A 17,920-nucleotide genomic window follows, 5' to 3' on the forward strand; every position below is an offset into this window, starting at 1 on the left:
AGGCTGTCACATGATAGACATGTCATGATGTATTACATTACATGTACATGTATTTCCAGTATGGTCAACATGCAACGCTGCGATTCACACATTCTTCAGCTGCCTTGTTTTTTTTTTAGGGTTCAACAGAATGGCTATCTACAAGTATACCTATACAACCTGTTAAACATGGCACACGCATGAGTGACAGTATGCTTGCAGTACGAAGGACATAAATACAGAGCACATACCTGTGCACATACCTCTCCTTGACACAGGTACAAATCTGTGCACAAAGCCCAGTCTGGTTGCTGGGAAACATACTTAAGCTGGTCCCACCAGACACACCAGGCCAGCCTGTGCTTGTAATGCTATATAGGTAAGAGAATCATCAAGGATCAAATACAGAACCTGTACATTGTAGATGTAAGACAGGGACACCTGGACACATGTACTGCCCCTGTACACATACTGCTATAGGTGTGTCATCAAGGATCAAATACAGAACCTTATGCCCTGTGCATTGTACATGTGAGACAGGGACGCCTGGACGCACCTACTGCCCCTGTACACATACTGCTATAGGTGTGTCATCAAGGATCAAATACAGAACCTTATGCCCTGTGCATTGTACATGTGAGACAGGGACGCCTGGACGCACCTACTGCCCCTGTACACATACTGCTATAGGTGTGTCATCAAGGATCAAATACAGAACCTTATGCCCTGTACATTGTACATGTGAGACAGGGACGCCTGAACACATTTACTGTCCCTGTCCACATACTGCTATAGGTGTGTCATCAAGGATCAAATACAGAACCTTATGCCCTGTACATTGTACATGCCAGACAGTGACGCCTGGACACATGTACTGCCCCTGTCCACATACTGCTATAGGTGTGTCATCAAGGATCAAATACAGAACCTTATGCCCTGTACATTGTACATATGAGACAAGGACGCCTGGACGCACGTACTGCCCCTGTACATATACTGCTATAGGTGTGTCATCAAGGATCAAATACAGAACCTTATGCCCTGTACATTATAGATGTAAGACAGGGATTCCTGGACACACATACTGCCCCTGTACACATACTGCTTTAGGTGTGTCATCAAGGATCAAATACAGAACCTTATGCCCTGTACATTATAGATGTAAGACAGGGATTCCTGGACACACATACTGCCCCTATACACATACTGCTATAGGTGTATCATTAAGGATCAAATGCAGACCTGTGCATACAGAGCCAGTTTTAACATGGAACAATTATAGCATGTAAGTGCAGACATAATACAAAAGTTTGCTATTTTTGTACTAAACATATATGCTTAATATACACATAATATTGACTCTTGCACATCATGAATCACAAGTAATGCTAACAATAGGCATAATTACAGAACACAAACATCATGAGCAGCACACATCACATGCACACAATGTATATACATGTGTGTGTGTGTGTTAAAAGCACAAATACACCCATCCATGCATAAAAAGCCTTTGTGATTTTACACAAATGCACACTAGCAGACATGCCATATGAACCTGAAAAGAATGTATGAACATGACAGAGAAATAATGCGTGAACCCCACCAAGTTAAATAATGCATGACAAAAAAATGCATGAACCTGACAAATGATGCAAGAAAGCATGCATAAAGGATGTGTTTTATTATCAACAGAATGATGCTTCTCAGATGTGCCCAAACTATACGTGCATATACCAGTGTTTCCCTTTACACAACAGAATGCAATACTTTGTGGAATGCCCTAGTTTTCACTTCAATACAGCATCTTACCTCAGTTTTTATACTCATGCTTACTTCACTGCCAGTCTGTTGGTTTCAGGCACAATCATCTAAATTAAGAGACACGTGGACTTTTCACAAACTAATCCCCATGTTTTGTGCACTATAGCATAAAAAGGTCACTGGTTATTGCAAAAAATGTAAATCATGTACAATTTTACATGGTTTTTTTCACCAATGCAACAGTGTGATTGTTTAGAAATTATAGGTAACTAACTATACTCAGGAAATTTAAATGATTTCAAAATGTAAACGATGTGTAACTACAAAACAAACTAACAATCTGTATAAAATTGTTGGTCTGCTATTTTGGAATAGGCTACAATATCACAGTGATGATGCATGATCTAAGATGCATTGCCATCGTTATCACCAAGGTTTGGATGAACAGACCAGTACTTGATCAGATTGTGATTTCCAACACTGAACCCTTACTAGAGCCAACACTAATGATGTGCTCAATCATCTCTATTTGATTTATTCCCTGAAAATGGCATAATAAAATGTATTTATATAGTTTAGTCTTATTTCACAGAATATTGCCATACCAACGAGTCTCCAGACCTGATAACCCACATATATCAGATCTGACTAACAGATAAATTCTCCCAGAGACACTTTTTCCTTGGAGTTTTACCTCCCATATCTAGACAGGAACATCAATTAATGTATGGTAGACATTCAAAGTTGTCTTCTCCTCTGGGAAGACTGCCTCTTGCAACTTTTGCACATTTTGATGACCAGACACACATTCTCCTCAGTGGAACTGTCAGCGACATGTGAGATATGTTCTGACAGCCAGAGTGTTTCAATCCTCCTCAGGACATTGTCTATGATATCTGAGAGACAAAAGATTTTTCCATTTAAGTTGCAGATTCTGCTTTATACATTGTCTAACTCCTCATGTCACGTCTCCAGGAAACACTGTCTATGATATCTGAGAGACACCAGACTTGGGTAACAGATGATACAGATTCCGATTTACAGACTGTGTCACTGCTCTGTCGAACATTGTCTGTGGTATCTGAAAGACACAAGACCTAGGCAACTTTGTGATCCAGATTCCGATTTACAGACTATGTTGCTTCTCCGTCGAGCATTGTCTATGGTATCTGAAAGCACCTAAACTAGGCAACTTTAAGGCCCAGATTTTGATTTACGGACTGTGTCACTTCTGCATGGAACACTGTCTATGATATCTGAGAGACACCAAACGTAGGCAGCTTTAAGGCCCAGATTCTGATTTACGGACTGTGTCGCTTTTCCATGGAACATTGTCTATGATATCTGAAAGTCTGCGGAGCTTGTAGCGTTGAGCTAAGTTAGACAGCATCACCACAGAGTCTGTTTCATCCTCACTGTCCGGATCTGTAGCTTCCTCTAATGCGGTAATTAAACACTTAACTCTCTCTCTTGAGCACATTTTGTTCAGATACATCAAAACTGGAGGAACAGTTATCTCCCCTTCGTCTGCTACCTACAAAGATCACAAATGAACACTTTGAATCAAATCATAAGAGAAGCAATCATATTCTCGTAATTGTAAGCTTGAAAAACAAAAAGCAGGTTATTTTTATTCAGGAGTGGGGGCTAGTCTGTCTCTTGACTCTAATGTCTTTTGTATTTTATATCTCCATGAACCAGGATTCTGTTGATAGATTATTATTCTACAAAGCTCGGTCCCTTGCACTGTTTTTATGTAAATGTTTATTAAATGCGATGATGGCTATTATTTTGACTAATTCAACACCAGTGACACCTAACAAATTGCACTTTATTTACCAAGTAATGCTTTCGCTGTGGTGCTAAGGGGCTTGATTCAATTCAGTACGATGAATCTTTTTCAAAAAAAAGTCTGGAAAACTTTTGTGACCGACCAAACAGATGGACTCACATGTGGGGTGCAAACCTATAATTGTTGTACATAGCAGTGCCCAGCATAACTTCTTACCTGCTCTGGCATAATGGAATGGAGGTAGCACACAATATCCTGAAGGAGTCCCTGAATGATCTCAAACAACAACAAGAAATATTTGTTGTCTGTGTCCGTATTGTCTGATGTTGTCTTATCTTCTTTCTCCTGGGGTGAATGTTTTTCCGTCCCTTCCTTGTCATGATCAGCTGGTTCCCCACTCCCTGGGTTACCATTTGTCTCAGAAGTGGTCTCCTTTGGGGCAAGGGTGGGCTCATCGTTTTCTGACGATGAACTCTTCTGCTCTTTGACACAGTTATCATCAGCTGAATGGGGTACTTTTATCTGCTGTATTCTTGATGACAGTGGTTCTAATATTTTTAGGAGGTATCTCATATTTTGTTTATCTAAAAAAAAAAATATATATATATACAGGTACGTGAAAATTTGAACATTAGACATCCCATCAGTTAATTCGTGAAATAATGATGTCCAAAGTATATTTTTGTACTGATTTTAAATAGCCTATCATAAATGGTGACACTATTTATGCCAGAAAATAAATTTTGAGTCTGTTTCAGGCCGAGGGTTGGTGGTAGGGGGTGGGGAGAGTGCCAGAGGGTGGTATTCCCAATTCAGTTTTGAGTCTTTTGATAAGGTGTAATTCACAATCTCCATAGTAAAAATTCCCGTGTTGTATCAGAGCTTTCCAACGAACAAGTTGACTGAACGAATATACGAGCCAAAACTTACGAGTTGTAGGTATTACGCAGGCACACAATGGCCCTGAGTGCCGCATGCACTCTCCCCGTATGCATTAGCTCATAGGTCTGGGACACAGATACTAAAAGTTTGACGATATGCGCGAGCAGGACTCATCGGTGATGTAGCGGATACACAAGAGTTGGCGAGTGTGCAGACTGGTTTGTTTGGTGCATTAACTACTTATTACCATCAACATATCTGTAAAGGAATTCAATGTTTTTACTCGCGACTGAAGAGGCTTTTCGTTATTTCACCTTCTTGTATGTCTAAGGGGGAATTTTTAGTAGATCTTCAGGGGGAATGGGTCTGTTTTGCAAGCGGGAACCCTTGGTAATATGAATATGAATACATACAAAAATATTTTATCATTAACAAACCTTACTCTGCGCATCTCTGAACTAAAACAAAAAAATCTTACCAGTCAATTCCTTTAGCATGTTATTTAAATAAATCATAAACCTTCATGATTATATAAAAGTACTAAGCTATGTGCAAAAAGCCCTTTCGTGAAGCACAGTTCTGATTTACCTTGTATAATACTGTTAGCGATATCTGTTGAGGCAGAGAAGATGACATTGAGCACAGCGAGTGAGGAGCATAAGGAGCGTTCTTGACCCTCCAATCCCACAATCTCATACTCACAAACCCCTGCCAGATACTTCTTCAGGGGTACCTCTGCCTTCTCGTACTCGGACACTACAGAGAAAACATCACATGCCATTACCAGGTACATGTACCGGTAGGCAAAAGGAAAGTCTTGAAACCAGGACACGTGCATGTCATTTCTTACCAACGAGGATAGAGAAAAATTTGAAAAATCTTTCAAGAATACAAAATATTCAGAAAAAATATGGCATGCATGCCAAATAGAAAGTTCAATCAGTTGTTAAGTATGGAGAGTAGAAGAGATAAAGGGATGTGGAAGACTTAACAATACTATGAAAAAGAAGAAAAACTAGTATATACAGATATCAATAGTACATAAAAGCTGAAAGCTGTCAACACTTCAAGTATATAACACTTAGACACTTTTGGCATCATTACGCAACAGTACACTTTAGATGTCTTACATTATCCACTTTGGACACCTTACACTGATGCACTTCGGAAATCTTACACTGATACACTTCTGACATCTTACACTGATACACTTCTGACATCTTATAAAGTCAAAACTTCTGAGATCTTACACTGATACACTTCTGAAGACTAACATGAGGGTTGTTGACACCATATATTTCTGTATCCTGTCAATGAGTAACCATGCATCAAATTTATCATGCAAAGACCCATCACTTCTGCACAAAAGACCAAATCGTTTCAGTGATGTAACCACTGTTTTCACAACAGAAGAAAACAAGATAACCTAGTCAGAAGACACGTATGACCTCCGCTGATACTGGAATATACATCTTGCCCAAGTAACCCGTGGTCCACTGAGAAGCAGGGTATTTTGTCTGATGTGGGATACAACCTATACATGTACCTTTATGTATAAAAGCATGGATTGCATAATACACTGAAGTTGTTGACTTACCCAAGGCCTCTACACCAGTCTCTGTAGTGGATATGAGTTCAAACACATGAAGAAAGACTTCCAGTTCTTCACTCTGACTATACCTGCGATAATGTCAAACACAAATAATTAGAAAACTCCACATGCCATTTATATACGGTAATAAATATAACAAATCAAGGATTAAACATGCCCCACATGCTATTATATTCCACATACATGACATGTGCTAAAACCTGAGCTCAATACATGCAGTAGTTCTTAAGACAACAAATCTTACCCTAAAATGAGCATAAATTTCATCCCTGACTAACTTAAGTTTTTCCTGATTCCCAGAATTTTATTGATTTAGGAAAGGTGTTTAGAGGTTTGCTTTGAACGTGATGATATTCCACTGGAAAATTGGAAGCTTCTTCACCAAAAATAATATTTTGTGACATTTATTTGTCTCTAAAAATACACTTTTGTGGGCGAAATTTTAGGTCATTTAGGGTAAACATTTTGTTTACCATTACTTTGCCTGTTATTCGATGCCAAAGCTCGGGTATGACTGTGCTTTGTACAGGCAAGCTAAAAATGAACATATAAACTCAGCATTTTAGAAACTATCACCAGCCCAACTGTTGCACCCTCAATTTAATGTACTATGTAGTACAACATCAGTTTGTTGCACAGATGAGACTTGCGTACATAGAGATTATCATTACACTGTGCTGATCTGTATCGTCGTATCTGCTCGAGTTCTCTGCGGTTGCGTCGCCGTATCGACCAAGCCCGCAGAGAACGAGGGCAGAGAGTGTAATGATAATCTCTTTATCATATACCTTCTACTGACACTAATTTGGTGTCCAGATATTAAAATCCAGATATTTCTTCAGACTACTTTGCACAGCGTATAGTGTCTGGCAGTGCACAGGCCGTCATCACGCTCATAAACTATTACGCGCACATGGATTTCGTTTTAAATATAGCATATTTCAAAATAGTTGACCACCGCAGAAGACACAAATTGGGTAAAAAAAAAAAAAAAATAGAAAATAAACAAAGAAAATAAAATAAAACAAAGACTCGAAAAACCGTGGAAATATTATTTATACAACATCAAGTAAGTATAGCTGGCTTTTCAAAACACAGATACTATCTGAATGCAAGAACTGTAATGTTTATATAAACATCATCTCAAACCTGACAAGTGGCATTTTGAAAATGAGTACAGCAGCTGTAAAGTGCGCTAAAAAAAATCAGATCAACCACCAATTTTAGAAGTAAAAAAGTGATTTAATTACATGTTCTTTAAATTTGCTGAAGTCTCTGTGAGTTCTTGAAAAAGTTTGTCAACAAAGTTAATGGGCAGCTGATCTGTGGCAGAAATTGAGGTGGAACATGCAATTTGAGAAGGATGCACCCTGGAAAATACCGGCAGTTGTACATGTTCTAGTGGCATGGTTTACATTGTGTGTGAAATTCCGTGAAAAAAAACAGATCATTCTGTACTGTAGAAGATGATGGGACAGCTGCATCAATTTCTGTGGATGTACTGGGTTGGGGAGAAAGAGTTACGCTCGTAGCGGAAGGCTGTGTGACTGGTGCATTTGAAATGATGTGGCTCATCTTTTCCTGCATACCATGAGAAGCAACAACGTAATTATTTATACTTGCAACATTTTTGTGGCCAGTCAGTTGCATAATAGTCGTGGGAGCTACGCCAGCATGAAGGAGACGGTTCCATGTTGTTTTGCAGGCACTGTGGTTTGTAAAATGGCCAGGGAAGTTCGATCGTTTTGCCATGGTTTTCATAATTGATTTTAGGGTGTGCTCTCCCATTGGTTGGCATTTGTACCATACATTACTGCAAGCTTTTCTTCTATAATTGATGCCGAGGTAAAATGGACTGTCGGCTGTTCACATTTTTGGTGGCCTGTGGTCCTTGTAGACTTTGTACGCCTCTATCGCGCAGTCATGTAGTTTGACATCGACAGCTATCAGTGTTGCGGAATGTAATTTGATGCCAAAAATCACGAAGCAGATGACACAAAAAAAAGATGAAAATATTTGATTATAACCTTTTTGCCCATAATGTTGGCATGTAAGACAGTGTAGAAACAATTTTATTATTTTTTTGCATGTTCGTGTAAGTCGGTCAGCACAGCATGGAAATCCCCGTCAAGGACCTCAGGGCTTTCCCACAGAAAGGTCACTCGGTGCGAAAATAGTTCTGCGCATGCAAAATGTTCAGAGGATGGTGATACGAAAAAATATCAGAGGGCTTTGTATCAAGCGGGTAACACGCACAGGTATATGATAAATTCATATCTCAATCCTCTGTCTAAACCTCACCTGTACATACTGTACCTCATCTGTCTGCAGATCATGTCCACATCTGTTAACACCCCACTGTCCATCTGCCCATAAATCTCATCTGTCTATGCTTATTCTCCCCGTACTCCATCTATCCATATCCCACCTGTCCTTATGTACCTCATCGGTCTGTAGATCATGTCCACATCTGTTAACACCCCACTGTCCATCTGCCCATAAACCTCATCTGTCTATGCTTATTCTCCCTGTACTCCATCTATCCATATCCCACCTGTCCTTATGTACCTCATCTGTCTGTAGCCCATGTTCACATCTGTTAACACCCCACTGTCCATCTGCCCATAAACCTCATCTGTCTATGCTTATTCTCCCCATACTCTATCTATCCATATCCCACCTGTCCTTATGTACCTCATCTGTCTGTAGCCCATGTCCACATCTGTTAACACCCCACTGTCCATCTGCCCATAAACCTCATCTGTCCTTGCTTATTCTCCCCGTGCTCCATCTATCCATATCCCACCTGTCCTTATGTACCTCATCTGTCTGTAGCCCATGTCCACATCTGTTAACACCCCACTGTCCATCTGCCCATAAACCTCATCTGTCTATGCTTATTCTCCCCGTACTCCATCTATCCATATCCCACCTGTCCTTATGTACCTCATCTGTCTGTAGCCCATGTCCACATCTGTTAACACCCCACTGTCCATCTGCCCATAAACCCCATCTGTCCTTGCTTATTCTCCACATACTCCATCTATCCATACCCCACCTGTCCTTATGTAACTCATCTGTCTGTAGCCCATGTCCAGCCTTAGCCTGCACCATCCCTTGTGTGGCCCACTCTTGAGACAGGTCATCATCCAGCTCTACCAGTTTGTCCAGATCTGCCTCAGCCCATCCAGCCATACCATATCTGATGTCCCACCGCCCAGAAGAGCCTGTACCATCTCCTGTGTGGCCCAGTCCCGACACAGATCATCATCCAGCGCTAACAGTTTGTCCTGAATGTCAACTATACCATATCCAGCCTTACCCTATCTGATGTACCCCCTCCAGGAGAGCCTGTACCATCTCCTGTGTGGCCCAGTCCCTACTAGATCATCATCCAGCTCTAACAGTTTGTCCTGAATGTCAGCTTTACCTTATCTAGCCTTACCCTATCTGATGTACCCCCTCCAGGAGAGCCTGCACCATCTCCTGTGTGGCCCATTCACAACACAGATCATCATCCAGCTCTAACAGTTTGTCCAGAAAGTAAGCCGTCTTCTTCAGCAAATCCCCTGCAGCAGGCCAATAGAGTACACCTGAATAATGACCACTTACAGTACTTTTTGGCGGTTGTGGAATTATAGCCAAATTAACTATGAACAAGTCACCAGAACATTATGTAGTAACCTTTTCAACCTCTTCCAACTGGTTGGTAACCACGTCATTATTTGTCACATGACGGGCCAATCATCATGTTATGTATGTAACTCTCTTGCTGGTGAAGCAATGACCAATGATCAGATTCTTGTTACAATATCTTAAATCTTTACCATGCTTTCATGGGATTTCACCTCTTCAAGACACCAGACTAAAAGTCATTTCCTTGAGAATAACTGATAGTTTATGTGTTAAAGTAAAGAAAATTTAAAACATTTTACCGTTTGTGGAACTTTGGAGGAGGAACTTGATGTTTGTCTGTGAGTCTAGACGATCTTTGACAGCCTTCAGCCAAATGTCAGACACACTGCTATTACACAAGCATACATAACACAATCTGAAACAGAATTTGTTACACGGCTGACTAACGTCTGAACACAGCTTACAGGCACATAATACAGTCTGTAACAGAATTTGTTACACAGCTGACTAATGTCTGAACACGGCTTACATGTACATAACACAGTTGAAACAGAATTTGTTATACAGCTGACTTATGCCTGAACACGGCTTACACATACATAACACAGTCTGAAAGAGAATTTGTTACACAGCTGATTAATGTCTGAATACAGCTTACATGTACATAGCACAGTCATACATAACAGAAGTAGCATCTGTAATTTGAGAAAGGCTAAGGTTAAAACAATACTGTACATTCTTTGTGCAGTTAGAAAAGATGAAGTTTAATACTGAGCATATAGAACAAGGAGGAGTTGTAAAGACAAGGTTGATGCATTTGATGCAAGAGATTTACTCATGAATGATTTACATGTATGAAATATAAAAAACTGTACAGAAAAAATCAAATATGCTCTGACTAACGTCATTAATCACAATGGATTAAAATGTTAAATTGTAAAGATAAGTATTTTCCCTATCTAAATACTGACTTGTTTATGTAATATGTAAAAGTCTGCAGTAGAGGTGTAAAAAGATTCAAATATTCAGGCTTACTGGATTTATTTACATAGCATTTCATTTCTAATACTTTCTCTATTGTCAGAGTGTTGCTCAAAAAACAGTGCACCACAAAGTCAATGACAATATCATATCCTCAAGACAAGTCTGACTGGTTTTAGACGTTCACCCCTAGCATCACACACACATCATATTCATGCAGGTGACAGCTTGTCTACTTGTGTCCCTACCCCCTACCATCGTATTCCTTTCATAATGCAGAGGCTGGGCTGGGATGCCCTGTCAAACTAGAACTGCTCTCTGTGTGTACACAGTGACAGGTGCTGACAGGTGACATGCCCAAGTCAGGAAGTTTGTCAGGTACCTACCAAAGGCCAGTAGTTTACTCCAAGCACTCCGGATTCTTTGATCCATAAACTTGTCCACAGCGCTAAGCACCAAAAAATAAATATATAGAGGCCCAAGGATGACAATATGCCTCATCAGGAGCTTATGTCTCCGGCTAAGATTTAGCAAGAGGTCGGCCAGAGCATCAGTCCATTGTTTCAACATAATTCTTAACATAGAACACATGTTGAAACAACAGATCTAGATGGAAAACAACAGACTAATCCCCAGGCCCCAGTATCACAAAGCGATCTTAGTCTTATTAATAAGTCAAAATTTCAATCATAAAACTTGGTAAGTTCCTTCCTCTTATTTTAACTGAAATTTGTTTTACAATAACTTACCCAGAATTTACTTTGTCAAACAATATTTTGACATTGTTATGTAAGAAATAACGAGTTTTAAAATGATTTTAAATTTTGACTGAAGTCAAAGGTCACTTCATGACCCTGGGGCCTGGCTAAGACAAAGCAAGAGGTAAACTGACCTACAATGAATCCTAATTCTACTCACAATAAATTTGTATCTAAAAATGAAACTCCTTCAACCGCTGCCATCTTATCAGCCCCTATTTCTACACAGATCTACATAAAATGTATGTATGTATGTACATTTGGGGTTTAATGTTGTACTTAACAACTTTTCAGTCATATGACGACAAGGGATCATTAGGTGTGCGTACATATATTGTTTTCTTTTGGCAAAGTACATGCCGCCACAGTGCTACCACTACTGAAGTATCACGCCGAAGGCATGATGCCTGCCACAGTCACACTATACTGACACCAGGCCAACCAGTCCTGTTCCCTTACTTTACCTTCTCAGAGCTGACGATAAGTGATGCTGCACCAAGTGTCATTATTAAAATCTTTAGTATGACCCAACCTAGGTTTGATCCCGGGGTCCCCTGACTTAGGTGGACACTTGGACCATCATGCCACCAAAGGGATTCAGCACTCTACAGGCTAGAATGGTGTTATACCTGAATGTCTCCACCAGCGTCTGTGGATCCCGGCTGTCCATTAGTGCTAGCAACACCTCTCTGAAATACAAAGCACACAAAGGAATATAAATGATGTTATAAAGCAGATAAACACACATTACAAGTATATTTACACAAGTGTTCCCTGCATAACGTAATTAATGTGCCTGATTAAATGCATACTGTGTCGACTTTAATCTCCGTTCCCAGAAGTCGTGCACCATCCTGATTTTCATATTTTTTCTGTGTTTCAGATTTAATACTGATTTTAAATTTTTTTCTCTCTTTCAGAGTTAATTACGGCTAATACATTAACAGTACAAGAAATATACTTCATTCACTTTGCGTTTGGAAGAGATCGGGCGACACAATGCTCTGTAGCTCAAGCATTCAACCTCAACCTGGTTGGTGAGCGACTTCTGGGACACCCTGTACATTGTCTGCATTTTTTCCCAGGCTGTTTTGGGAGATGCAGAACGTACTGTCAAGTACAATAAATGTACAGTGTAAATCATCAAAATCATTTATTTATTTGATGTTACTTAACACAATTCTCAATAATTTCTCACATGAAAGATGGCTGTCAGTTTTATGTGTGGAGGAAGCTACAGTGTCCGAGTATAAACTAAGTAAACGACACACTTTCCCACATTCACACAGAATACAGATAAGCGGCGGAAGACAAATAGGCTTCAACAAATGCTACACTGTCACCAAGGCTTCATAAGCAGTGAGAGCAGGGGAATGAAAAAATTCTCTGTCAACGCCCAGTTTTGAAATGGCACCTCATGTGTCCTAGCAACTGAAAGAACCTTTAACCACTAGTCCATGGCTCGCATGTTTAAAAGAAAATACGTTTTGAAAGTATACTTAAAGGATACACGAAAAGGCACTTCAATATGAAGAGTATGGTTTGAAGGAGCATGAAGAGTGAGTGAGTGAGTGAGTGATTGGGGTTTAGCGTCATACGTAACAATTTTTCAGTCATATGACGATGAAGAAATCCTTAGAATGTATGTAATGTGCCTCCTTGTTGCAGGACAGAAGCTGCAATTTCCTCTTTTAAAGTCTTAGGTATGACTCGACCCAGGATTGAACCTGGATCTACTGCTCTCGAAGCGGATGCTCTACCAACTGTGCTAGCAGGGCCGGTAGGAACATGAAGAAAGATGCGCCAAAAAAAATTCTTTCAGGAATATTTTACATTCTAAAATAACCCCTCCCTTTTATGCACTATACTCCATTTTACACATTAGGCCACATCATATACTACGCAGTAAGAAACAAAAAACAAGTGTTTCCTGTATCCTTTTATATCCATTGATTAATAGTAGTCTAACTAGGCCATAATTAAACACTCACACAAGAACAGAATTGTTTGATATAGCAATACAGACTTTGTCGCAGCACACCATGTTCCCCAGAATACCAACACAGATTTCCTGAAACAATGAGAAAAGCAGAAAAGAATCTGAAAGACTGTTCTTGGTTTCTTCTATTAAGTTATCACATACATGTACTTGCTCGTCACACTGGCGCCACAGAAAATGCTGATTCACTCATGTTTATTGCCATTACTTCGACAAATGCTGCCCACGACTGCGATGGCAAATACAAAGCCAATCCACCATTTCGCTTTTCCAGAAAGTTTCCTAAGCTCAATTTAATCCATCATTTAATACCACATACTGCACAAACCCTCTAGGTAAAAAAAATTTCAAAAGAATGTCATACAGTCCAAAGGACACTTTTACATGACAAGGGAGAAATAAATAAAATGACTTGCCACAACTCTAGGAGCCTTAGATTTTCTGATTACACCACCCAGTATGTCCATGGCTTTAAACTCATGCAGAAACTCTGCAACATCCTGTACAAAAATAAAGTATTTGTTTTTAGACATGATAAAATACATACTACATGTATATGACAGTTCAACTTCAACTAAACAATACATGTAGATCTACTTCATGGACAGAAACAGCAATCAGAGTGCATGGCTGAAGCAAATAACTATGGTACATTAAATGGTCTACTGTCTTGTTGTTAATGAAGTAAAGTATGGAGACAACATGATAAATGTTTCAGTACTTTATTCACCAAAACGTCACAATAACACACAAAAAGAGGAACAACTTAGACATTCTCCACTGATATGTCCCAACCATAGAGTCGCATGTAATTATTAGCATCCTATAATAGTGGGTAGTAGTGGGATGTTGGGTGTTCCAACACCTTGGGCATGTTCTAGACACAACAAATAAAGACAACCTTACAAACTAAACAATGTTTCTATACCTTGTTCATGGACAGTCCCAGACAGAAAAAACAAAAGCAATCCTACAACTGGACATTTATTGTTTCTATATTTTGTTCATGGACAGGCCCAAAACACAACAAATAAAAGCAACCTTATAAACTGGACAAATCAGAAGTTTCCCTACTTTGTTCATGGACATGTCCCAGAGTTCACAGAGCTCATTCTGCAGATCTTCACTCACATCAATACCCAGTTCACATAGATCTGCTTCTAACTTCTCACTTTCACTGTCCACTTCCTAACCAAGACACAAACAAGACAATACTGTTCAGTGGTGATGTGAGAGGTCAGATAGTACAGTAACATGTGATTTTTATTTAACAATTTATTATATAAAAACATGATGACTGCACAACATACCACAAGAGTTAAAATATCTGATTGTTATTTTCATTGCACTAAAAGCAATATTTATTTATTTATTTATTTATTTGGTGTTTTATGCCGTACTCAAGAATATTTCACTTATACAACCACAGCCAGCATTATGGTGGATGGAAATCAGGCACAGCCCAGGGGAAACCCACAACCATCCGCAGCTTGCTGACAGATACTGGGGACAATGTATTTCATCTAGGTATGATTTCAGTCACCGTAATGATACGAGAACTGGGGAGAGCTCAGAGGAAAGTGATAGCACTGTGCCAGATGTTTGACAAATCTCCTGGGCAGCTATAAATGGATGGAACTGGATTTGAACATGCAACCTCATTGCTTAAGGGCTTGTTTTCTTCTAGAAACACTCATTAGACAGCTTAGACAGGAACATAAACAAAAAAATAAGCAACTTAACCAATTTAGACACCAGAAACACAATGTAAACACAAGCAACTTGCAGGTACCTATAGGTCCATAATTTCAACTGACCATCTCCCTTATTCTAGTTCATTTAAATGCATAGAAAACCTGTACTTCTCAAATAAAACATTTACAGTCAATGAAACTATAACAGACTGCTTCCGTTTTTGATGATGACCCTATGTTGCTGATCCCCTGTTGCCTTCATACTGTTTATGCACAATACTTCACATTTTTCGTTTTCCAGTGACTACTACAGCTTTCAGTGTACTGTATTTTCATAGAGTTTAACCTGCTGTTCTCAAACAGAACATTTAAAGTCAATGAAACTATATGACAGATTGTTTCCCTTTTTGATGAGAATCCTACTTGCACTGCCTTCGCTTTGTTTTTGCACAGAACTCTTTGCCTCAATTCACATTTTCCATTTTTCAGTTCTTACAGCTTCCAGACCACTGTATTTCACCTAGAGTTTACCGGTTTTCAAGTGACAGATTTTACTTATTTCTCATTGATTCATCAACCTAATACGGTCATTTAAGATTTTTTGTGAAACTTGATTACTTTCTTATCAAAAAATGCAGTGTTGACATCAAAAGTGCTATCTTCATTCACTTCTGAAAGTGCACTTTTACATATCAATCACTGAAACAAAATTATTTATTGCAACTGTACAGATACAAAGTACATGCACCTCAGTAACCCAGTACCTGAATCAACTTCATCAGAGTGGAAAAGATCCAGTGTTTGCTGAAAGCAGACTGCCCGACATTGTCGGCCAAGTCTAACTCTTTGTTCTGCCTGAGCTCTGGGGGTGGGGAGGGATTCCGGTCATGCGCAGGGGAATCAGACGAGTTTTCTGCCAAATATATACAGACACTGTACAATATATATGTACAAGGAAATAAACATTTCACATGACAAATGCATCACACCAATACATCATACATTCAAAGCCTATTACCCATTGATTTATTTATTTATCTGACTGGTCTTTTATACCATACTCAAAAATATTTCACTTGTACAACGGTGGCCAGCATTATGGTGAGAGGCTCCTGGGTCATTGCACTCACGCTGGCACGTCAACCACCCCAGCCACAGAGGTCCCACCTATTACTGATGATATACAGTAGATATATTTAAGGGATATAAAATTGAGTGTGACTGGCTGACAGTGGAGATCATGCTTGAATAAATCCCTTTAAATACAGATTTCGTTCATTCATTCATTTACATGTAGTTTCAAGAAAACGTTATAAAATCTGATTTTCAAAACAAATTTATTACACATTTATAAAACTCCCATATCAACTTGTCACTCTTTTTCCAAGAATTTATTCTGTGCCTGCAAAGCCTAATTCTCACATTTCTCTGCAAATGCTTAAAATATCAGTTACCGTTTATCTATATTTATGAAGGGTGCACTCAACAAGCATTTGAAGTCTGATGGCATATTTCACAATGTGCATATTATGCAAGTATGTCCATTATTCTGGGGTTAAGTTATTCAGGTTTGAATCCCTACTGTATCTGTTTAGATTAGTATTATTCCCACTAAAATTGTGGAGCATTTTTATGGTGAACAGCTCATCATACATATATGAAACTGCAGTATGTCTTAGTTAAAGGTCTGAAATTGTGCACCTTAACTTTAAAAGCTTTCGATCATTTGACTTGGTGGCCTTGTTGGATTTTCTGCAAAATGAAAAAAGTCTTCAGTCTCTAGAATGCCTGATGTGACTGAGCTATAACTGAAATTGTAGTTGTACAAAGTCTAGGCATGTTTAATTTGATCACGAAAAACAATTATCTAACGCTCACCTCCCAATCCTGAATATAAAATTTAAATGACTGATGTCCATTAGTTGACTTCCTTATATATAGCGCTTTACACATAGAAATATTGTATAAGTCTAGAAAAGTCTGGAATCTTTTTTTTTTTTTTTTTCATTTAGTACAGGACATGGTGGTAAATCCTCCAGCTATAAACAGTCGGCATTTCAGGAGTTCCCCCGAGTGCAACGTGGTTTAGGCGAGAGAGGGTGGGGGCTCTCGCAAACTAATGCGACCAAAAGGTGCGATTTTATAGTATTTGCTGGACTGAATATACATCTCGCATTGTTGACTTTGTCTGCTCAACCGTGCAAATGACAGGTACAGTAAAACCATGCCCTTTAGCCCAGTTAGTTTGCCAGAGCCCCCACCCAGTCTAACCTAAAACTTTGGGGTCACGCTAAGCTCCTGACATGTCGACTCGGCTTATTCACATGATTAGTCACACAATGTTACTAGTATGTCAGTTTTATCCTTTGCAAAACTGATGGCTTCTGTTAAAATACTATTGGCTGTAGGACACTGTCCTTGGCCTGCAGCTTATTTCCAGGCTTGTTCTATGACTTTAATACCACTTGACTCATTTGACTGACCTAACCGGCCACGGTACTTCTAGTATAACCAGTACAGGAAGTAGGCCTATTTACTAATTTAGCTCAACTGAGTCTGGGGCGGCTGTTTCAACGCCAATGGAAAGTGCATCGTATTAACTGGAAATACAATTGCAAGTTTAAACATCTGTTTACTTTATTTTCACACCCAAGAACCTTAAATAAATGCAAGCACCAAATCGATGTTTCAACAATAAATGACAAACCCATGCTTGTTTCAAACTTCTCCAACTGTCTCAGTCAAAGAGGATAAACAACGTGTTCCATGTTTAACCGAATTTCATAAAGTCACCTCCTTCGCACGAGAGTTCCTTGCAGCGGA

General features: G+C 39.3%; 1 protein-coding gene across 1 annotated transcript; it reads right to left on the reverse strand.

The window, feature by feature from the left end:
* Positions 1–1,023: 1,023 nt before the first annotated feature.
* On the reverse strand, positions 1,024–17,866 carry LOC135467790 (protein saal1-like). Its single transcript, XM_064745638.1, has 12 exons — positions 17,805–17,866; positions 15,862–16,010; positions 14,478–14,591; positions 13,820–13,903; positions 13,396–13,475; positions 12,034–12,093; positions 9,965–10,080; positions 9,475–9,598; positions 6,015–6,097; positions 5,006–5,173; positions 3,752–4,119; positions 1,024–3,277 (listed from the first exon to the last, which is right to left on the reverse strand). The coding sequence occupies exons 1-12, from the start codon at positions 17,806–17,808 to the stop codon at positions 3,026–3,028; spliced, it is 1,602 nt and encodes a 533-aa protein (XP_064601708.1). The 5' UTR covers positions 17,809–17,866; the 3' UTR covers positions 1,024–3,025.
* Positions 17,867–17,920: the final 54 nt, after the last annotated feature.

The sequence above is a fragment of the Liolophura sinensis genome, chromosome 6 (genome assembly GCF_032854445.1).
Source record: "Liolophura sinensis isolate JHLJ2023 chromosome 6, CUHK_Ljap_v2, whole genome shotgun sequence".
NCBI lineage: Eukaryota > Metazoa > Mollusca > Polyplacophora > Chitonida > Chitonidae > Liolophura > Liolophura sinensis.

Excerpts from the sequence above, each read along its gene's own strand:
- LOC135467790 (XM_064745638.1), bottom strand. Across the intron at positions 14,592-15,861 it reads CTCTGATGAAGTTGATTCAG|GAAGTGGACAGTGAAAGTGA; the intron begins GTACTGGGTTAC and ends TGTCTTGGTTAG. Across the intron at positions 3,278-3,751 it reads ATTCCATTATGCCAGAGCAG|GTAGCAGACGAAGGGGAGAT; the intron begins GTAAGAAGTTAT and ends TGATCTTTGTAG.